At 34.9% G+C, this 23,707-nt stretch overlaps 1 protein-coding gene and 1 long non-coding RNA gene across 5 annotated transcripts in view; both read right to left on the reverse strand.

The window, feature by feature from the left end:
* LOC122522409 (tensin-1-like) overlaps positions 1-23,707 on the reverse strand; it is a 190,779-nt gene that overhangs the window by 27,874 nt on the left and 139,198 nt on the right. For 3 of the 4 annotated variants that reach the window (XM_043643493.1, XM_043643494.1, XM_043643496.1), the window contains one exon: positions 21,489-21,635. In XM_043643493.1, the coding sequence (XP_043499428.1) occupies positions 21,489-21,635 (147 nt within the window). Of the gene's footprint in view, positions 1-928; positions 3,239-21,488; positions 21,636-23,707 lie in introns of those variants that run through there. The other variant, XM_043643495.1, reaches the window with a different exon arrangement.
* Positions 9,915-11,180, reverse strand: LOC122522411. Its single transcript, XR_006305049.1, has 2 exons — positions 10,208-11,180; positions 9,915-10,051 (listed from the first exon to the last, which is right to left on the reverse strand). It is a non-coding gene; the product is annotated as an uncharacterized LOC122522411 (long non-coding RNA).

The raw sequence follows: 23,707 nt of genomic DNA on the forward strand, positions 1-23,707 counted from the left end.
CGGTTAGAGTTCGTTCGGAGGCAAGTAGATCGAAGATAAAACAGCAGATGCCATGAACGGCACTTCGGGATCGTTCTTAATGACGCAACTATCGCATGCTCGCGTGAAAGTTGACTTGTATCGTTTGGTGTTGATATCAACGTATATATGTATACCATTTAAATATAATTTATGTTTTCTTTTCTCTTTCAAGAAGAAGAAAAAGAAGAAGAAGAAGATTCGGCCATTCGAGTAACCCTTTTTGTTTTATTCTCACTCACTAACGGTTCTTTTCTTGTCCTCCAATAAGAAGAAAGGAAGAGAGTCATGTTCGCTTACGTGCTTTAATCGTATTTCAAGTGGGCGTTTTAGACCTCGACATCGTTTAGATATTTTAGACAGCTAAATAAGCCAACGTGAAAGTTCGCATAATGTCGGCGACTGCTATAACGATATTCGATATTATCATAGATATATATGTATGTATTATTTGAGTATATGTACATTATACTGTTACGTAAATGTTAGAAAGCAACGATTCAATTTTCCATCTTACCTACGTAGTTTTAATCGTACCGAGATTTTAGATAATCTTTCGCGTGGTTAATCTATTTCTTCTAATCGATCACGATTTTCTTCGACTTCCTAGTTGTATTATACCTTCGTAGAGATCGTACGGTTTGAAAGTTACGAAGCGATTTCGCATTATTGTCAAACAATCTAATGTTGGTTATATCTTACGTAAATTTGTATTGTATAATATATAAGTATTCTTTTAACGAAGGTTGTCGTTGCTTGTCATCGTAAAAAAATGATTTCATCGAATCTGTCGAAGAAGTAATAAATTCCTTGGACACGAACTAACCGTAAATTCATCGATTACCGTTACTCGCCTTCGATTCGTGATTGACTCGTAATCGTTCATCGTTCCTAAGTAAAACGAACTTACTTTGAGTTTTTGCGTATGACCGCATCGGCAGCAACAATAGGACATGTAATCTGGTAGCGCTGGCATAAACTTGAGTTGTTCCTGTTGCTGCGAGTACTCGTCAACGAGTTTGCGATAATGTACCCTGAAGATGGGCCGTGTTGCGTTTTGCGAGCCCTTTCCAAGGCGTCCCATAATCGCGGAGAATGCGGCCAGGATTTTACGTCCGCGTACGAACCTCTTCATGCCACGACGACCGTTGCACCGCTTCGTCTTCGAACTCGAGACTCGTACTCGCAGCCCTTTCTCCTCCGATCCTTTACGATCCTTTCGACGATACCGCCGACCACCTCCTCGTCGATCCCACACCGACGCTATCGTTTCTTCTTCATTAACGATCTAACGAAAATTACGTTTCCTTTTTCTTTTTCTTTTCGTTTCGTAGCACAACTACAACTTCATCCGGAATTTTCTTTTTTTATACGTTATTCGAAAAAAGAAACTATAACAGAAATAGGAAAGAAAAAAAAGTAGCCTTCTTTACGCTCACATAAAATTCTTGTATATATTCCCAATCGACTAGTTTTCGTGCGAAGCTAGTTTACACACGTTTCACGGCACACCTTAAGGCACTTTCTAAATCGTGTTACATAGCGAGCACCACCAACTCGGATGGTAGTAGCATCTACCAGCACTTAGCACCTACGAGGCACACTTTCCACTTTAATTGTCGCGGCGCCTTCTCAACTCTCCGAGATATAGTTGAGCATCCGAACGGAGTATTCGAGAATTTGTCTGGAACTCTCCTCGAAGGCCTCGAATATTCCCGTCCTCGTCGTATTCTTCTTTCTTGAAATTCGAACTTTGTTCAAGTTTCAAGTATCTCTTGAAAATTGACTTCTTCGAACCGAAATATACTTATATATATGTGTGTGTGTGTGCGATTCACTTAATCGTCTCTGTTTTTCTTCCTCACTAACTTCTTCTCGAAATAGGTTAAGTTCGTCTCTAAACCTAGAAACTTACGGATTACTGCTTGTTTTCCTTTTATCCCCAAAAATTGGGAAAATTCAAAAATAGATTCTCGAACTGTCGAGAACGTGTTCCGTTCCGTTCCGTTCCGTTTTATTCTATTCTTTAGAAAGATTGAGGCAGAGTAAGTTTCTATTCCTTCTAACGATATTATTATTATTATTATCGTTTGCAGGTGACGATATTAATCTATGATCGGCAAAATACCGGTCCTTCGTACGAATGACTGATAATGTGGGAGAGAAAGAAAGAAAAAATGAAAGAGAGAGGGAGAGGGAGAGTAAGAGAAAGAAAGAAAGAGAAAGAGATGGAAGGAAGGATCAAGGGAGATACGCTCGATGGCTCACGTAGAAGAATATACTAGGTGTCGCTCTGCATGCCGATCCGCGGAAACCGGTTAACGAGTTCCACTCGCGAGTTCCAGCCTCCGTTGGCTCGCCTTTCGACTGTCAACTCGGCCGGATCCACCGCTTCTGGCTCCTGCTCTTTCTCGAGAGCACTCTATCTCTCTTTCTCTCTTTATCCGTTCCAAAGAGAGTGAGAGATAGATAGACCGAGAGAGAAAGAGAGAGAGAGAGAGAGAAAGAGAAAGAGAGAATGATCTTCTTTTTCTCTTTTTCCCCCACTAGCACGTTTTTCCCGTCGCAGGATGCAGAAGGAGAAGCGCGTTTTTCCGTTCGAGTTGATTCACCTTCCTCTTCGCTTTAAGGCCTTCTCGCTACGTGCAGATGTAGAGATCGGTATTGCAATCCTCGATGCCCCGTCGTCTTTTTCTCGCGAATACGCGTCATACTTTCTTCTCGATCCTCCCAAATAATTCACCTCTTTAATATACACACACGTGTTTTTCATTTGTATCAAATAAATATTATATATATATTCATCCGAACGCAGGTACGACTTTTTCTTCACCTACGTATCATACTCGTAGGAACTATCTTCAACAACAATTTGATCATTTTTCCTCATTGTATAATAACTTACGTTTGATAGTTTTTTTTTTTCGAATCGTATTTCAATAACACTTATCTAATTCACATTTATCGCATGCACGTACATATATGTCTAATACAATAATATAGGGGATTGATCTAACTTCGAACGCACTGTTAACTGAATTTCTACCCAAGCATCGAGCTCACCGTTCTTTTTTTCACGAGAGCTATCTTTGAAATACGCCGAGAGGATAAAAGGAGAGAAGGAAACCAGAGAATGGGAAAGAGAGAGAGGGAAATCGGCTTTCTAGCCGGTCGTAGCGGCGGCGGCTAACAGCGATACCTTCTCGGTACGTGAAGAGAGAGAGAACTGAAGTCTCTGAAAGAGAAGGCAAGCAGGCAAGCAGGCAAGGAGGCAAGCAGGCAAGGAGGCAAGCAGGCAAGCAAGCAGGCAAGCAGGCAAGCAAGCAGGCATCGAGGAAGGAACCAGCCAGCCAGCCCACACGGTGTTCGAGTCTTCTCCCCTTCTCCTCTTATTCCTTCTCCTTCTCTTCCTCTTTTTCCTTCTCCTCCAACCCCACTCCTCCCCCACCAAGGCGCGAAACCCAGCAGACCGACCGACCTCTTCTCTCTTCGACCGCTTTCTTGCTCCAACTGCGGCATTGAACACGTTCAACGGCAGCTGGCGAATACCCGCCGTCTTCCGTCCTTCTTACTCTCTTGCTAGATCTTCTGTTTCTCTCTCTCTCTCTCTTTCTCTCTCTCTTTCTCTCTCTTTCAATCTCTCTCTTATACTTGTGCTCCAAGAGAGAAGCATCGGCCCGATCGCATGAGTTTGCGATTCGCGTTCTTTGACCTCCCTCCGGCATGAACTACCCTTTGGCGCTACGTACCTCTTCTTAGAGACGTGCGTCGTCACGAAGGACTTTGCCAATCGCAATGATTTCTGTATTTCCGGGAGAAATTTAACTTCCTGTTATATCTTGTATTATGCAGATATTAAATTATTTGTTATTGTTTAATTACTTTACCTTTTTTTTAAGGAATATATATATATGTTTGTTAATGATTTATATTATTTTTTTATATTATGATTTTATTTAATGAATAATTTAAAAAAAGGATATATTATTATGATTTAAAAATTTAATTAATTATTTAATTAATTAATATTATATGAAGTGTGTCTTAGTTGGAAGTTTAGTATGCAACAATGTTAAACACTATTGGATGGAATGACTAATACCGTGAGACACCTGGTAAAAGAAAGTCAGGTGAATGGATAGAGAAGTATCATTCTTTTCTATTATCCCGTCGTTGATAAAAATTAGTTTGGAGTTCATTGCTCGAGTTAGTCTAAGCAGTCATCCGTATCTTGCTGATAGGTCGTAAAGTCGAGGGTTCTTTTTTTATATGGTGGGAAAGCTAATTCCCTCGAGGTTTTATCACGAAGTTTCTTAAGTCTGTGTTTACGACCTTAATGATCCTTTTCTATCGATAATATCTGTTTTTTAGTGTGCATAATTGCTAAATCTTTCTTTCTGAGAAACACTCATACTTTAAGGAACGATAAAAATGACACGGTTATTTTCGTATGTACTTGTTCGAATACGTTAAGGTTAAGGTCAAACGAATGATTCATGATCAATGATTGTCAATTCGGTGATACAAGTTGTCAGATTCGAAATTCAATGCGATCGAAACTTACCAATAGGTTATGCGAGATCTCCAAGGAAGATATTCCCTTTATTGACCTGATTTCCTTCGAGGCAATCTTCTCCAAGACGGAAGTTCTATTCTCTGCTTGGGTGGACCCTACACCGTTCCTAAATTCAATTAGGACGGTAATTCAGTGACGAGGGCATCTTCCAAGCCATGGAACAACCGGATATGTGGTTGGAAAAACAACGTCAGCTGATATTCTCTTGGGATCTTTGTTTTTCTAATATCATTTATCTCGAGTTAAAAACGTCTAAATTAAGTCGTAAGATAAGAAGATTGCAAATCTTATTAATATTAGTTTTCTTTCTTTTTATTTCTTACAATTCTTTCTGTAAAAATTTGATGAATCTCAGAAAGGTAATTTAATTTCTTTTCTCGTTAAAAATTCTATTTTTTCATTTGGATAAATTTTAATTATTCAGCGTTATTATAGTTATACTGCAATATGAATGACTAGGTACATTAGTAAGATTAAATTAAATAAAATCTTAAAAATCGCGAGGTATAAATTATGAAATTTTGTTTATCATCGTATCGTTTAATCATTGATTTCACAGTTATATTTTTAATGAATAATAAGTCATACATTGTTGGAGTTTGGTCGTGCATGCGTTAATAAATCGTCTTACCTTCTTTTTTTCTTTTGGAAAGAATTCAGAGAAAACGAGAGAGAGAGAAGAAGATTTTAAAGATAAGGACATCTTGTGCAATCGGTTATGCAGATAACGGCGCGTTATGATTCAAGGAAGCTCTTTCAAGTTTCTCCCAAGAAATTATGACGAAATTTTGATGGGCCCATCTGCCTTATTACAAAGAACGAAAATTATTGTCCGCCACTGTTGGATGAATATGTTAAGGAAACTTTTGCTCTTCGTACATTTGCATTCCAACACGGACTTTAGTTACTTATCACGGTTTGATATATTTTTTAATAAACTTTGGAGAATCTTAAAAAGTGGCAATAATTTTTTATTTATTACGATTATTATCATAAAGAATTGCGGAAGAACATCGATTATTACGTTTTCATGATGAACAGTGTATGTAATATATGATCGTCGAATAACATATTATCAAAAATAAAATTTGTATTCAATGTTTTAACGAAATGAAAATACTTAAAAAGAAAAATCGTTTGAATCTTTTCGCATTTAACGGTCTCAAAGATATTTTTTGGTTGTTGACGAAATAGAGTATATAAACGTTTATGTGTTTAATAACAATTAACACTTTTTCACCTAACCGACAATAGTAAATGTAATTTCGAATTGTAGAAAATTACATTAAATTATTGAGAGAAAAAAAAATGGAAGGAATGGTCTTGAAGTTAGTTGGATTTGAAATGGTTTTACCACGAGAGCTTAGTAATTTGATCGTCAATAAAAATAACAGATATTCCTCGTGCTTGTTGGCATTCTTCGAACGCGTACAGTGTTAAAGCCGGAGGTCGTCGAGCGAAATTCCTGTCATAAATGACAAGATCCTTCCTTGCTCACGGCACTGGCGTATTCGTGTTTCTCTTCTCGCGAGTTTGAGAGACTCGTTCACGAATGAGGATGTTACTTTTTTCTCCTGTCTTTCACATCCTCATCTCTCGTTGTCGTCGTCGTCGTATAGCTGTTCGCAAGAAAACTTTAACCAACGTGAAGTAATCAAAGTTTAGAAAAAAGTACCACGTTTGCGAATGCCAAACATAGTCGCACGCCACCGCTAGTAGTCTTTTACTCTTCCCGTCTTTGAATGTTTCAAGGAATCGTTTTCGATTCGAGTTTGATCCTTACAATTTTTCGTAGATATTTTGCCTTTATTTTTTGCCTCCTCATCCTCCTCCTTCTTCTTCTTCTTCTTCTTCTTTTCCTTCTTCTTCTTCTTCTTCTTGTACTTACACAAAACGATAGGTGTAGAACGTAGCAGCAGCAACATCAGGGTGAGCTGAGATCTCAGTGGATAAAAAAGAAAATGAGGCTAGCTCGTTGGAAAGAAGGGGAGCAACGTACTTATACGTTGGTTTCTTCTTCGATTAGTCTACAGTATTATCTGTGCGGGAATGCCAAGGCCGACTTCATTCCGGGCCAGCGATGATCGCCATTGATGCACCGGGTGCATGTACCTACTCTACTAGCAGCGAATAAACCTTTAATCGTTTCTATGCGTTAAATTTATTTCAATTCAAATTCATTGGGATTAATTAAAGCATTGAATAAATTAATCCTGAACAAATTTGTATGCCAGGTTAATTTTTTTCTCGAGATATTTTTTTCGTTTTTATTTTTAATCATCCATTTGATATTTTTCTTCCATAAATTGGAATATTAATCGTTGTAATGACTATAGATCGTTTTTATTGGAAAAACTTTCTCCTGACATTTGGCAGCAGTTAGATGACTTCCTTATTCGCGAGAAAACGTATCCGATCTCCGGAGTCTACGTGTTCACGAGTTAGATGCATCACGAAGGAATTTTGAGATTTCTCTTCGCGTTGCATAGCTTCACGACTCGGACTACTATCATCGAATATTAATTGACTCTTTTTCTTCGAGTTTAAAAATACTTACATCGTTAAAGTTTCTATCTTACTTTTTCTTTTTTTTTTGTTTTTCAAGACGTACATGTGGATTTTAACGTTTCCAGATGTGTAACCGGGGAAAATTTTCGACGTTCTGACATCTTCGTACGAGTCGTTTATTTTATCGTTTTTATTTTAATAGCCCATTTATTATCGTTTCTTATGTCACGCTGTCGAGATTCGTTAGAAAAAATCAACCGTTATCATTTCGTTGATGTAACTCAATTCGACAAGAACTCTGAAATTTGTTAGGAATAAAAAAGAATAATTGTCGGGATAAGATTATTTTATAGTAAGTACGTGTATGCGTTTCTTTGAATAAACCGCAAACGATACGTCATGTATCTTGTTGATTTTCCTCCTAATTATATTATATTTTATTCCTTATTGTAACATCATATCGTACATACACACATAATTGTTCTAAGTCGAATTTATCGATTAAGTAAGAATATTCATCATGTAATTTACGTGTTGTCGTTTTTGAATAATAGCCATTTGTTTTAAATCGCAGTTGGTTTGCATTCAACCATTCTTATTTATGATCTTCTGAGAGCGAGTATAACGGAACCGTTTCCATGTTCAAGTAGCAAACGCTTTAACTATATTCCAGATGCGAAAGTAGAAAAGGAAGAGGAAAATAATAGGAAGAAAAAGACGATAAAGATGAAAAAGTTAATATCATTCGGAAGAGGAAACATTACATGACGTTATTGATGTTAATATTGAGTTAAATTACATCGAATTTGTATTAATTAAATATCCTTTAAATTCATTTGAGTTTATCGGTAGAAATGTTTAACTTTTAGTCAAAAAAAAAAAGAACATCGGTTTATGGTTCATTAATTTTTTTATATTTTCTTAAACAAAAAGCATTGAAGAGAATGAATATTTTACAAAAAAAAAATCAAGAACAAATAGGTGGAAAGTTTAACTTAATTGTCTTTCATCTGTACGTTTTCAAAGAAACGCTTGTTTCATTAACTCGAACAGTCTTAAATTCGACTATTTATTTTTTGACTTTTGAACGAGATTATACAACAGGATTCTGGTTTTTTGTTGCTCCATTTGGTTTCAATGAATACAATGCGTTCTTTTCGATTTCGACTCGTTATTTGGTAAGTTTCGTAGACATTGAACTTTGATTCCTTCTTTCTTTTCCTTTTTCCTTTCGTTCCGTGCCCTTTGAAACAAAAAAAAAATTCGAGAGAGGGAGAGAGAGAGAGAGGAAAAGAGGAAGAGCAAAAGGAGTCAGAGATGAAGGAGATTACGAAAAAAAGAAGAATACGAAGACGAAGACGAACGAAGAAAGGAATTCGAGATATTTTCTTGTCGTTCCGAAACGACAACGTGGACCATTGAACCTTTTATTTACTCGGCAGGAGGCTTCGAGAAGACTCTTCACCTAGACGTGAAGTGGATCGTCTACATCGCCGATTGCTCGAGACCCATTTCACGAGTAATCGTATGGAACTTTCTATGCAATAGTGCTTCTTCTATGAAGATGCGCGATTCTTCGAGGTCTATGAATTCCTTGTCTCTCGAAAATGTCAACGCGCATCACTTATCATTTATTTGTATAGAGAGAAAGGACATGAACAAAATCGTTAACGTTAACTTTTTACTATTTCTTCTTAATTCTTGTTTTTCAAGAGTATATTTCCTGGATTGAATTCAACATCAAATTGTGCTTTGTCCGAACAGAATATAACCGTACGTTTATTTAAATAATTATCTATGTTACGTGTCAAGTTCAGGAATATTCAAGAAGCAGTATGAGTTAGACTTCGAATACAGTAAATAACTCGGGAATTTATATGATGTATGCTTTATTTATTTGTGTTCGTAAGACGTAGGAGTCGAGATTTTTCAGGACTAAAAGGAAATATTCAAATGCAAGCTGATTTTCGGGGAAAGGAAAATTAAGGAAAGGATGGAGGTTAAATTTAGAAAAAGGTCTGTAGGAAACGAGAAAGCGTAGATAGAAATAAGATAATAATAATATGATAATAATAATAGTAGTAAGTATAAAATAGAAAAAATAAACAAAAAGAAATAATGAAAAGATTAATTATAAAAAACGCTCAAAAGAGTATTTCGAAGATATTTAAATGATTGAATATACTGATCAATATGTTCAATGTATAATAAAACGTGATTTCGAAGATTTCTCGATAGAACATTGTGGGAGAAAAGATTTGTAATATCTGAACTATTAATAACACTCTCAGCTATTTTGTCCACAAATCAAAGTAAAAATATTCTTATTTTTAAGAATATCATTTTAGTTACGACAATTACATGACATTGATTGCCCGCTATGTTTGGCAATAAGTCTTAAAAATTCATTTCATTATCGCGAAATATCAAGAGTATCAAAAATATTCTAGGTCAATGAAGTGGATTTTTTTTTCGTTGGTGTGACCAAGAAATTAGTGAGTTCGTAGGAAATACCTGAGAGACAAGAACAGGTTCGAGAGAATCTGGTGTTAAGTTCCGATTAGAGAATCCATCCTCTTCTCGTTCTTTGTCTCTTTCTACCTACACATTCGAGGAAGAGATGTCTTTCGAAGAGTCTATGGAGTAACGATCTTCCTAATTCACCGGAAGATATTTAAACTTTAATCCACATAGTGCCATTAGAATTGACTGCACGGCAAGCGGACGGAGGCCGAGCATAAAGTTCCAAGTGCAAAGTCTACTATCCTCCAGTTTTCGAAAGATTTCATAGTCTGTTTTCTTCTTCTTCCTCTTTCCTTAGACACACACACACAAACATATACATTTCCTTCTGTTTCTTCAGCTCGTCACCTCGGCATGTTATCGCCAAGAAGAATTCCGCCCTTGTCCTTTTCAATGCCAGCGGCCTTTCGAAGCTGCAGTATCTTTCTAGACAACAGGAAGAGGCTTTTAGATCATCGTGCTTTTCCAAGAAGTAGAAGGATGAGAAAGAGAATGAGAGAGGGAAAGAGAGAGAGAGAGAATGGGAAAAGTGAAGGTTGGGGTTGTTCGGTGGAAGGGGGAGAACTTGAAAAGCTCTGAAACCTTGATAGACCGTAGGCCTTCGCGCGTGTTTTGTGTCTCCTTGCGCTTTTTGCGAAAGTTCGTTGTCTCCAACTTTCGACCTTCTCCTCCTCTTCCTCGTCTCGAAGATTCCCTCCCGCCCGAAGAGTTCTTTGCGTTTTCTTTCTTTCCAAGATATTACCTAGGAAGAAGAAAACTTTCGAGACCGATCTTAATTCGATCATTTTGTATTCTTTTTTGTCTTCTCTTCGCGACTTCGTACTTTCATATTATTTTTCACTGTCGTTTAGTTCCTTATCCTACCAAACAACAACCTACAACTTTTATTCCAATTAATATTAAAAATATCGAGAATAAATAAATCTTAATTCGTAGGGAATCGAAGAATAAATCCTTCCGATAAACCTTTAACGCCACCGGATATTCTACGCCCCGAGCTAACTTCGTGTCGGGAATTTCAAATAGTTGTTTTAATTTGACTTTGGTGTATACACGTTAGCATCCAAGAGAGAAAGGGTGGTAGCATAAGTACGTATAATGTAATTTGATGATCATCGGGGAGTGTGTGTGTGTGTGAGAGAGAGAGAAAGAGAAAAGATGGTTTTGAAGTTCTCTCTATCGTCGTTGGTACCTCGTTTCGTTTGCTTTCGTCTGCCAATCCTGTTGGGTGCAGATCTTTCCTCTTTCTACAGCACGTAGCGTCTTTCGGTTGACACTCGATACACGTAGTCGATCGAAAAGAATGGAGAACCGCAGGTGAGCGCTGTGTAGTTTCTTTTCTTTCTTGAAAATGTGAGAGGAAAGAGATGAGAAAGAGGATGGCGGAAGGGGTGGGCAGGGGAAAGAGGAAAGGAGCACGAAGCTCGGCATGCTAAGACGAAGGTAAACGGGTTAGTCCACGATCGCGGCTTCGCCCGAACTTATAAGCTCGAAATCGCGATGAATTATTCAAAGAGACTCTCGCCTGAATAATTGATACACATGGGAAGTCAATAGGCGCATATACGTATCTATGTATATATGTATACATTTAGATAAGTAGGTAGGTTGGTAGATAGGTACTTGACGTATCCACCTACCAACCTACCTACCTACCTACCTATCCTTTTCCTCCCTTTCTTGATCGACGGAAAAGTACCTTCCTTCTTGAGCTTCTTCTCGTATAGCAAGTCTCGCGAGCCGTCATGCAAACCGCTCAATTTTACCCACCACTAACCTTCTAGGTTCGGAATATTACGATAACCATGCCGAAGTACCGCAAGAGAATTTATTTTCACTTCGAAAACTTTCCCATCCTTTCAGTGTAATAAATTTTTCTTTTCTTTTTTTTTGCGAGATCACTATCTTTTTATTAAAAATATGATTATATCAATAATATAATAATTATTATTTCGCGGATACACACACATTTTATATCGTCTTATTGAAAAATTTATAAAATCGAGAATCAGATGTTGGAAAAAGTGGGATAATGTAATATTTGATAGTATAAATATTTTTACTGGGGAAGATGTTATCTTTTTTCATTCTAGGTTTTTCATGCGGAGACGTGTTTTGTTTAGAAAGACGATTTGTTGGTAGGATAAATTTGTTTACATTCTATTATAGATCGAAGTAGATGAACAAAATAACGTTGTTAGTTTTCGTTCAGATTTCAAGGAAGAACGATGCGACGGAAACTATAACCAAAGGTAACTCGTGAGGAAACAATGTATATGTGTATTTTATTGCAGGTTCGAATTACATTGCACACAGCGAGAATAAACCTTTGAAACATACATTTTGCGGTTTACCTTTCGATTACCAATATCGTTATTCATGATTCTATCATATTAATTTAGTGATTATTATAGCGAAATGTGTTGTTATTAATATTTATCATCCCTTATTCAACACTAATGTGAAAGTATAATTATATTGTCATTATATAATGATCATATTCGTATAGTATATTAATATTCGTATTATTCATGTACAAATGCATTATTACAGGGACTATTATTTAATTGAATTAGTTAATTTTGGTTTTGATTTCGTTATTATTTGGAAATGATATATTGCACAAATCTTCGTCTTAATCGTATTAATTATTATTTTACAGGTACTTTTTATTTCATCTTATTAAAAAGTTTATAAAAAAAGGATTAGCTCTTGGAAAATGTTTGAACATATAATATTTGATAGTTTAAACATTGAGATATAAATAAGATTATTAACTGGTATAATAATATACATTAGATTTATAGTACATTGAATCTTAAATAAAAATATTTTTGTAATTCTTTCGTATTATTTTGTTTCAGAAATATGGACAAGCCGTAAAGTTTTGGTGCCAGTTCGTGGATGTAAATTACGCGATGCGTGTCGTGAATGATTGTGGTGAAAGCATCGATAGTGACAAGCATTCTGTGGTCTGACCTCGCATCGATATAGCTTACTATAGAACCAATCGTCTCTCACGTTCCATTGTTCCTTGAAGTTCGGTAACGTCGTTGATGGAATCAGGAGAATATCGTTCGAAATCCTGCATTCTAAGCTAGTAGGTAAAATATCTTAACAATTTACGTTACCATGATTTAAGATGAATTGTTCGATTTAAACACTCTAACGTTCTCTTTATTAATATTTAATTACTTTATATTGAATACAACACACATATACACAGGAGAGAAACTACGTATCATGAATAATTATTATCTTCATATGGTTTATTCAGTTATTTCCATAATAAATGTTGGCATATGTTAGTTGATAGTTTGTTTATTATTTTTGTGAAATTTATTGGCTGCTTCTCGTAACTCGAACGTTTCAATATCTGTTGACTCGAATTTCCATTATCCGAGAAGACATAAATATATTCGGTTATAATAATAATCGGAAAATTGTTTTACTCGAATCATTTCTTTTAGATCATGTAAAACGCGTTCTGTTTTATTGAGTGTGTTATATTATAAAGTATATGAATATTTTAAAAAAGGATTTTTTCCTTGTTATAAAATGTCATTTTAGTGAAAAAGTTAGGAAAATAGATTTTGAAAATATTGTTCAGTTTTCAAAAATAATAATAAAATGATCAAATTTAATGTTATATCTAATGACGATATAACAATTTCGCAATAGCATACATTCCGGAATATTACTAACATTATGTTTGAATTTCGATACTTGTGTTATCACACTAATGTATCTTAAATAATGCTGCTTGTTTGCGAAACCTGCCTTGTAAATGTGAATTTTTGCTCGCGGATATCCGCTCCAAGTTTCAGGTATAAACGCGATCCGCGCAAACGACTTTTTATATCATCTTTTACTTTCTTCGTAAAAAGAAAATATCTGGCTTGTACGATTCAACGAATTATACTCGCGAATTTTCTTTTTAAATTTTCATACTCTTTTTATACTCCGTTTTTTAACATTCTTTATTCATTTCAAAATAATGATATATGATTATTATTTGGATAGAAAAAAAAACAAATCATAAAAAATTATGTTTACGTATATACTCGGAATAAAAAAAAAGAATTATATATTAAATAATATATTCATTTTACGCGGAGAATATTTTTCGAACAATATTTACATGCTAGTCGTTAGTTTTTCGTCTCTTTGAGTCTAGTCTGTAAACACGGTAAAAGACGAAACACTCGTATTTTCGAGGGCAGTTCAAAGACTTCATCTGCTTTAAGCTCGTCGGTTACCAAATAGCTTCTGGTTTCCACTCGAGAACGTCGGTCATCTTCTAACTGCCGGTTGTGGAAAAATATACGCTTCTTCGACGTCTTCCGAGCTTGCCGTTTCTAGTTTCCAACATCTCGTAATATGTTATCTGTACCGTTAACGTCATTTGATGTAAAAAATCTGTACTTTTACATACGTAATCTCGTATCGTCGTAAATTGAATTTAAAAGATAAACGTGTTATTTCAATTTTTATTTCATAATTTGCATATATCGTCTATGATCAATCAAGAGTCACGAATTAACGCTTATGCTAATCTGATTTATTGCTTGTCAAACAAATTTTTAATGGGAAAAATCAGATTCAAGAAAAGTATGCATTCAAACGCTACTATTGATGTTTTTTTTTATGGAGTAATGAGTAATAACTTCAAATTGTAATTTTAAGCAATGTAACATATACAAATTATTTTTAGCCAAAAGTATAGTTAATGACTTTAGTCTGATTATAAACGATATTATTATTCTTATTCTTTTTATTGTTACAATCTAATATTTTCATTTAGATCGTATTTAAAGTTATTAGTTCAAATAGTTGAATGATTTATTGTACGTGTACGAAATGAATACGAGTATACGAGTGTATTTATAATTAATTTATGATTGTTTCGATAATGAAACGTAACTTCTATCAATTCTAAATGAAAGCAATATGAATAGGACTATCGAGTAGTGATGTGCACTAGCATCGAAAATTGAGGGTTAGTTAGGAACAATAGGACGAAATGAATCTCGGTTGAGGCAGCACTTTCCTCGATCTATTAGTCGCTCAATTAGGTAAAACACCCGGAATACGTGTATAGACCTTTCGTTTCGAATTCAATAGTCACATTAACTCACGCTCGAGTGAATAATCGAAAGGAAGGATACGTTTCTCTTTTATTTCTTTAACTTTTCCGGCTTTTTAAAATGAATTGTTACAATTCATTGTCAAGGTTTTCATTGACCTCTTTTGCGTGAGTGTTAACATGTTCGAATACTAACGTGGGCAGTATTTTAAACACAAATTTACATACATTTATAGTTATGTGGAAAAAAAACATCGATGACTTTAAAAAAATACGAAAAACAAACAACCTTGAAGAAAAGAATATTCTTGCGAGATCCCTTAATTCCGTTTAAATTGAATATAAAATATTTTTAGTATGGCTATAATTTAAAAATAAATTTAGGTAGGTTTACTTAAATGGGGCATATTGTTCTTTGCATATAGATCGATAAGAATTTAAAAAAAATTGAAAATAATGACGTATTTTTTATTGCAATTCGAAAAACAAACAAAGTTATTACACAACAAAAATTGATCATTTATCGTGAAATTTAGTTTTCTTCGGTCGACTTTGTACTTCAAATGTTATTACGCCTAGATAGACTTTTCTAAACGATTCGATTTTCTCTTATCGTGATATCGATCGGTACAATTATCGAAAATCCTTCCTACGTATCTATCTATTGCGATTACAAAGCCCTGAAGCAGTTTCACGTAAATACATAGATACATAGAACGGTAGTAGATTCAAGTAACGGCTTGAGCAAATCTAGTCTTCGTTCTCTCTCTCTATTTATCATTATCTCTATCTTACTTGCACATGATATAGTGCATGTATGCACGTAAGCGTAGCGCAATATCTTCTCATTAGCAATTAATCGATGGAATGTCTTTAGAGTACTTCTTAAACAGTATCGTAAGTTAGAAACCGATACACGCATTCTTTATACTCATTGTCAGTACGCAATTACAATTGTACGGTAATAGTAATTGAAAGAAGTGAAATATTCTCGTGAATATTTTCTCGAGATGAATAAAATGAGAATAATATAATAGAATTTTCTGTTCTTGAATTAATTGAATTAGTTGTGGGAAGTTTTTATTTTTCGTATGTGTGTGTATGTACATGTGCATATAACATTTATTAAATATATATGTATAAAATATATTTCTTTGTTGTTTGAGTTACTTCCATCTCATTAGTCGGCAAAATTTGAAAGTAATTTTCGAGGATGCGAGGCATACACCGAATTCTGACATCGAGTTTTGAACGTGATAAAGGATCCTTTTAGGTAGAAGTGATGTTGCGCATAATAGAGAGACGGCCGAAGAAATCTGGGATGAAACGAACGAATATTCCACGCTACGAAACTACGTACGTTACTGGAAGGATGGATATATAAAGGAATCGAGACTTTATCGTGTTAGAAAATGCATCTTTGTGTATAGCTCATTGTAAGTTGGGTCCTTTGTACGATATAACGTCGTGAGTGAAAGAGGCTATATAGTTCTATAGTAATTATATATTAAAATTTGTCTCGCGAACATTTAATAACATCACCGTCCTTCGACCCTCATCCTCTCCCTCGAATAAACTCGGATTTTTTATACTTTTATTGCAACTGAGCAAAAAGAGCTATGAAACGCTTTCCCTTCGTTTTATTCCTTTAACGAACTTCATTGTGATTACTTTCAATACCAATGAACGTTAAGAAATATTCATCAAATCCTCGTAGTTGATTTTTTATACATCTTTTGCTTAATCCTTGGAATGAATTCATAATGTAACACACAGATCGTTATAATACATAACATATACTATAACTGATTATTTTCTGTTCTAAAATTGAAATGCTTGTAAAGATGGAAGGTAGTCTCGTAATGTTTCGATGGCACATTGTATATACACTCGGAGTATCATCGCGATAGTAAAAGACCACCAAGCGGGTTCTGTTGTCATGGATATGACCACGTATAGGTTGACAGTCGATGGTAAGAGTCAGGTTGTCAAGAGATGATATGTAAGTAGATATGTACATCGAAACTAGAGAAGCTACAACGGAGGAAAGTCGACAGACAACCGGAAGACTACTAACCCTCTGTCTGTTTCTCTATACTTTTCTCTCCCTCCCCCTACCCCCTCTCTCTCAGTTTCTATATCTTCCTTTTATTTCTCTTTATTTTTCCTCTCTATCTCTATTTCTATCTCCTGGCGCAATGAGTCAGCAACCATGAATGGTGCTACTCGTACTACCTACGACTACGTCTTCCTGTTAGGAAAGATATGCATTCCGCCGATGTCTACCTCGACGTCACTGAGATTCTGAAATATTTCCCTAGAGAGAGCTTTCCCGAACTCCTAGGTGTGCTGCATGAGAGACAAAGATTTTACCTCTTTTCCATTTTCTCCAAAGTATATATATATATATATATAGAACATTTTACCTTTTTTATTAGCATCATAAAACACTTGTGGAAAAAACATGATCATTATTGGGTGTTTTGTTTTTTCTTTTTTTGTTTTTTCTTTTAACTTATAGAATTGAAGATATTTTCATAAATCTTGTTTTATCTTACGTATAGTAATATATAAAATATATAAAAATATATAAAATATTATAATTTATAATTGTTTAGAAAAAAACTTTAGATAAAATAAGCTTGTGATCAAAATTTTTTTTTTTTAATTATTTCAGTTAAACGAGTTATGCAATTTCATTCAAATGAAATATATAATAAAATATATAATATTTCAAAATTTTAATTATTAGTGTATTAATAATAGACTAATTATTAGAATGAATAATTTTTCAAAAAAAAATTAAAGATAAATTATTAAAAAAAAAAAATAACCTAATAATTAGATTGTTGATTTTTTGTCTTTACAAAAATTATCGAGTTATGCAACTTTACGAGGGCAATTATACTATCTCGCAACGTATGTGGTTTACGTATAAAACTTAAGCAAGAACATGGTTTATCCACATGTGCTTTCTTTACAAGTTTCTCTGAGTACATCCGCAATATTCAAAGCCGACATACTTATCGGAGCGAAAAGGAGCAGTACACACCTTGCAACCATGTTCGCTTGAACAACCCTCTCACTGGTTTAACTGGTTTCATAAACGATGCGCGATCGTTTTTCTACCAGCCGATCGTACGGATATCGGGGACGGCACTTTTTCGATTATATAATCGCGATATATCGAGCGGACATCTTTCGTTGTAACTCATGTCGCATTCCTTCATGTTTGTTCCTCTCTTTGAACGTCATCTTTTGATAGTTCTTCTTTCATCTTATTATTAGATACATTAGTAGATGAATTTATAATCCCCTATCTTCAGTATAATTTTATATCTTCTTTTAACACATTTTTCTTGTTGTGGAAACTGTTATATTAAAAAATCTTTGACAGATATTTCTCTATATGATTTCATTTAATGAACGTAAAATAAGGTCACATTTTTGATATGTAAATTTTGAGATATATAAAAACTTGTCTTATCGATAGCATTTGCCACTCAATAGATAATAATTGTCAAGTTTTAATATACGATTGAGAAAATCGATGCAAATTATTTGGAATAAAATATTACCGATAAAATGGATATTATTCAAATATTAACGGATCGAACCTTTTACGATATTGAAAAGGATAAATTCAGAAAAATTAATTTTATCATATTAACATAAACAACACACATAATTTACTTAGAATAGAAGGTTAGACGAACGTATAAGGCTTCGATTAGAAAAGGGTACAATGACATGTGGTATAGAGTACCGTTGTATAAAGCACCGTTGTTGATGTTCATCGTTCATCCTTTGAATTTTCCATTACTTGCCTTTTATGTTTATGACATTTTTCCTTATTAAAAAGCGGTAGCTTTCTTCCTGTATTTTACATTTTATATATTTATTTGTATATGTATGTATGCGTGGGTAGAAGGATGATACTCCGAATGAACGATGAATGATCAGAAGTCGCACGATATGTCGTATAATATTTTTTTTGTTTACAAATTTTAATACTTCCTTCTTTCTCTTTCTATTACTTTAAGCAGAAGTGGGCGTGCCGGAGTTGATATTTTTCGTTTAAAAAAGTATGGCGAGCGCGTCAACGACCGAAGTATCGTTTAAGATCAAGAAGCCGATCCTTCGAAATGGCAAAACGAGTTTCGAACTCCTGGATTTTACTTTTCTCTTACTGGATCCATACAACTTTGTCGTCGTGGTCGTCGTCGTCGTCGCGTGTTTCGATCGCGTCTCTTCACTCTTTATATTTTTTCTTTTCATTGGGTTTACTACCTCGTTTGTTTTTCTAATCCTGATTTACGAGATGGAAAGTATCTACGTACGTCGAGTTCTCGATCATTTTTTTTTCAAATCGTTTTATCAAAATTGTTGATGATCGGTTAATATGAATGGCAATAAGAAATGGCTAATATTACTTAGAAAGGGTTACAAAAATCTTGTCATAATAATATTACATGATGTTGAATATTATGACATTCCAAAGTTTATGTCCAATTTTAAAGATAACGCGTTTCACGAACAAAATTCATTTCGAATAATATTATCGTATTTTAGAATCCATTGGATAAGCGATATTTATCGAGAATCGAGTAAGGGGCGTCTGCTACGACTACGTCGAGGTTATAATTTCAATTCCAAGAGATTAACTGACTGCGCACGCGTATAGCCGTTGAGAATCTAGCAATAGAAGTCTCGTGGAAAGCAAGGTGCGTCTAGACGAAGTGATACCTAATGAAGATCGACCGAACGAGATAGGGCCTAATGAGTGGAGCACTTCGTGCACGTAGACAGCAACTCGAGAGTTCCTGCGAGAGTTGCAGATAATGTCAAGGTCGTTGGCCAACGGATAGTCATATTACATGGATCTACTTACGAGTTACGATCTCTACATCCAGAGAAGAAAGTTTCATTTAAGACAATCATTCTATTAAATTAAGAGCTACGATTTATTAAACATTGAAATTTAATTTTTCTTAATCTCTTAATGCAATAATACGATTTTTATTATCGTTCTCGATCGTGTCGTATATTTTCATTAAAAAGATCGGTAGTAATATCCTCGTTTATATGCAAACGTCTACCAATAATATCTGGTAATTTTAAATGCGAATATTATACACATTTTATTGGACTATTCATTTGAATTCGATCATTCGTTCTTTCCAATTTACATATTACAATGTCACGAAGAAATAAGATCATTCTTTAGCTTTGTATTAATGTTGGACGTAATCGATGTTATTGACTAAGAGTTGACTAGGTTGTCGTAGTATGTTTGTAGGCTTAATAGAGTAGGGTAGGACACCTTGGTAGGGATCATCGTCGATTATGCGAACAGCTACGGAGAAGCTAGGGATGTTGTGTCGGTATTTGCGGCTAAGGGTAGAGGGAGGGTGGCAGTTCGTGTTTGCGGTGTCTCTGCAATGTGTTGAGTACTCGCGTGCTTGCGTGCACAAGAAAGAGAGAGAGTCCGAGTTCACGATGCCAAGACTAATGGCGGTTCAACGATGCAACGAGCTGCAAACAGGACTCCCGGACTTTATGGGTCTCTCATGTACACCCTCCATTCGTGCTACTTTTAACCCTCATCTCCTATTTCTTTTCTCTTTGTTCCATTCTATTCTTTGAACGTTAGAATGATTTCATTTATTATAAAAACATCGTTTTCTTTTTAAAATTATTTTTCGTTAGTTAATCATTCCATTGTCAATTATATTCCTTGTCAATTATTTGATATAATTTAAACGATACATCAATGGATTATGTACACAATTAATAAAAGTTTCATGAAACGTTAGTATTATGGAATTCAATTTCTAGACAATAAGGATTCGAATAACATTCCGGATGGAACTTATTAAAGAACAATACGCATAGAGGTTTATTGAATTAATATACAGTAGCTTTAAGAATTACGTAATATCGATGTGTAAGTTACGCTTTACGAGTTCACAATGTGATCGTAATGAAGTACCTTGCAGTCCTCTATTACAAGGTTGAGTGAGAGTTGCATTTTGAACGTAAAGTGGTATAAGTTTCGTAACATCGACTCTCTTAATGATGGAAGGTTTACTGTGGTGTAATAACTTAGCACGTGCAATAGATTCCAAAGGAGTTTCTACGGATGTGGAGTGGCTGTTATGGTTAGGACGTTATTCCTGTAGTGTTCGCAATTCGCGTAACGGATTTCATCGTCGAGTAATATCCTTCGCATTGAGCCTGTCTTTTCAGTGTGACGGAGCAATTTGTCCTAGAGGATAGCAATGCATTATTACGATTTTACCAAGGACAGCTTCTTTCTCTCTATCCTTTCTCTTCTTACTCGGACCATCCAACCTGACGAGAATGGCAATTCCTTTCGTTTTAAAAACCAACATCAACGCCAAGAGATTTGCCTTTTTTTGGCACCGTTCATTCGCTCCTTCCATCGTTGAAAATCGTTGAAAAGAAATTACCAAGGAGTAAGTAGGTAGATGTACGTGTGCGACGAAACGATTTGGATTTTTGTAACGCTTTTTCGAGCGTATAAAATAATGTTCTTTTCTTGTCTCACGGATACCAATGAATCTTTTTTGTCATCGTATGAAAGTTATTTACAGAAAATATAAGATACTTTTTTTTCTCGAGCGACGATTGATTTTGGTTTTCTTTTTATAGATAAAAAGTCTTGTAAAGCAACAATTCAATCCTTTCTTGGTTTTCTTTATTTTTTTTTTTCAGTAAAGTAATACAATAGACATGATAAAAATATGAACTTACCTGTTCTGCAGATTCGGTTACGAACGAGTGGCAGTATTGGATACTGAAATGCGCCCTGGGTTCTCGTGCCAAAAAGCTGAACTGAGCGTGTCGGGGTTCACAAGTCGCATAAGAGATGCGCCTTAACGCGTGCGCCATTTGCACGCACTGTAAAAATAAAATAATAAATATACAATTAAAGCTATATACTATTTTACATTTATCATTAAAACGAATAAGTATGTCACTTTACTTATTTCGGAGAGACATACTAACGTTTACACACCGCTACATAATGATATCTTTGGTTTCCTTTGATTCTTGCCGCTTTCTTGTCGCGTGTACCCTTTGCCCTTCAACGATTGCATTGCATTCCACAAATTCCAATTTCTTTTGTTCAAGGTTCGTACGTAATAACTATTATTTTTCTTAATTGTGTAATATTATTAGTCTTACCGAGGCTAGAACTTAGTTTTTTTTATTAATGAATACAAAAGTAAGAAAAGTAAGTCCTATTTATTTGATCAAGGTAATAAAACAGATAATAAGTCTAAAGTGAGAGAAAATTGTGAAATGTTGTCTCTTCTACGAGAGAAGATTTTTTGCTTGTATGAGTGTCTTCTTACACGCTGATTTGCATTTGTTCCTTCAATTTCCGTCCCCCGAGTGCGTACTGAAGTTACTGACAAACATTTCACAATCTTTTCAGTAAAGGTCACTTGAAGGTCAACATATTGCACCTCGTTGGATTCATTTTTTTATAAGCTATAAAACTGTGTAGTGAAAATATGCAGTCCCATTTAAAAAAAATACGATCATCTTGAAATCTTAAAAAAAAGTGATCTTGAGAAAAAAATTCGGCCCACCACCGTATTGGCGTCTTCGAACAGAATATTTTCTTTCTCTGACATTTTTTTCTATCATATGAAATAAGCGATATATTTAAGGTAGTCTAGTTAGGTAAAAGACCCTGTATAACAAATTAGATAATATTTTATACGGAGTATGTTGATTTTGGTTCAAATTTCTCTATTTTTCATAAAAATACATGCAAAAAAGAGAAATAATAAATTTGTTAGATGCATGAATACCTACATCGAATGTAAAACGATACATTCGAGATTGGTAGGAGAAGGCAAATGCAATTGGGTATATGTGTTGGTATAATTCATTTTATTTAAATCAAGATCGACCCTTAGCTCCTCTATCCCGTAAGAAGAAGCCATTGCGCGTGAATCGAAGCGGAAATGGTTAGCTCGTAGTCTGTAATGTAAAATGGCACGATTCCTTTCACTCTACAAATACGGTACATGGGAGTTCATGCCGCAGGAATTTGTTATCTCGACGAGCACAGTGCTCGGCCTCCTAGCTTTGATCTCTCTCTCTTTCTCTCTCTTTCTTTCTCCTCCCTTTTTTTCTCTCTCCTCTTTCTCTCTCTCTTGTCATTTTTCGTCGTTTTTATCATTTCGACGTAAAGCTCGTCACATGTCGGATCGTTCTTTCTTAGCTTTTCCGTCAAAACTCTCGAAATCACGTTTATACGACCACATATATTCTATTTTTCTAGAGTTAGTGCAAGCACATGTCTCTCTCTCTCTCTCTCTCTTACTCTCTCTCTCTCTCTCTCTTTGTCCCTTTTTCTTTTTCTGTCTCCCTTCTTTACTCTCCTCCGTTGCTGCTCCTTCCAAAGTGCATCATTACGGATAACGGGTTTTCTTCGTCGGGGTAAATAACGTCGGAGAAAGGTTTAGTACGCCCCCTCCCTCTTTTTATCTACCTTATTCTTTCCTACTTACGTATCCTTCGACTCGACTCACAAGTTAGGAAATGTCTGACGAGAACTCGAATTTCAAAGTTGTTTTTTTTTCTTTTTACAACTAAAATCTCTCTTTTTTTTCTCTCTCGGTTTACCTTGAGAATATTACTTGACGTATTTTACGATAAATTTATTGGACCAAGTGCGCGATTAAATTCTAACTTTATTCATTTTATTAGTCAGTTCAATTTGTCCTTTTCAAAAACACTCACGACCTTTACATTTCTTGCAATTAAAACTTTCAACGGTATACTAATTGAGGAAAGGATATTGAGAGTGTCTATTACATTGGCCAATAAATTCGTGCCAATTTATGACGATAACGTTATAATATTTCTTTGTTATACGATTCAATTCGTGATAATAAAATTTCTTTTTGTTGCGTTGTGCGGACGTTGCTTACAAATTGTTTCGAAAATCAGCT

Source organism: Polistes fuscatus, unplaced genomic scaffold (genome assembly GCF_010416935.1).
Source record: "Polistes fuscatus isolate 324 unplaced genomic scaffold, CU_Pfus_HIC Scaffold5, whole genome shotgun sequence".
NCBI lineage: Eukaryota > Metazoa > Arthropoda > Insecta > Hymenoptera > Vespidae > Polistes > Polistes fuscatus.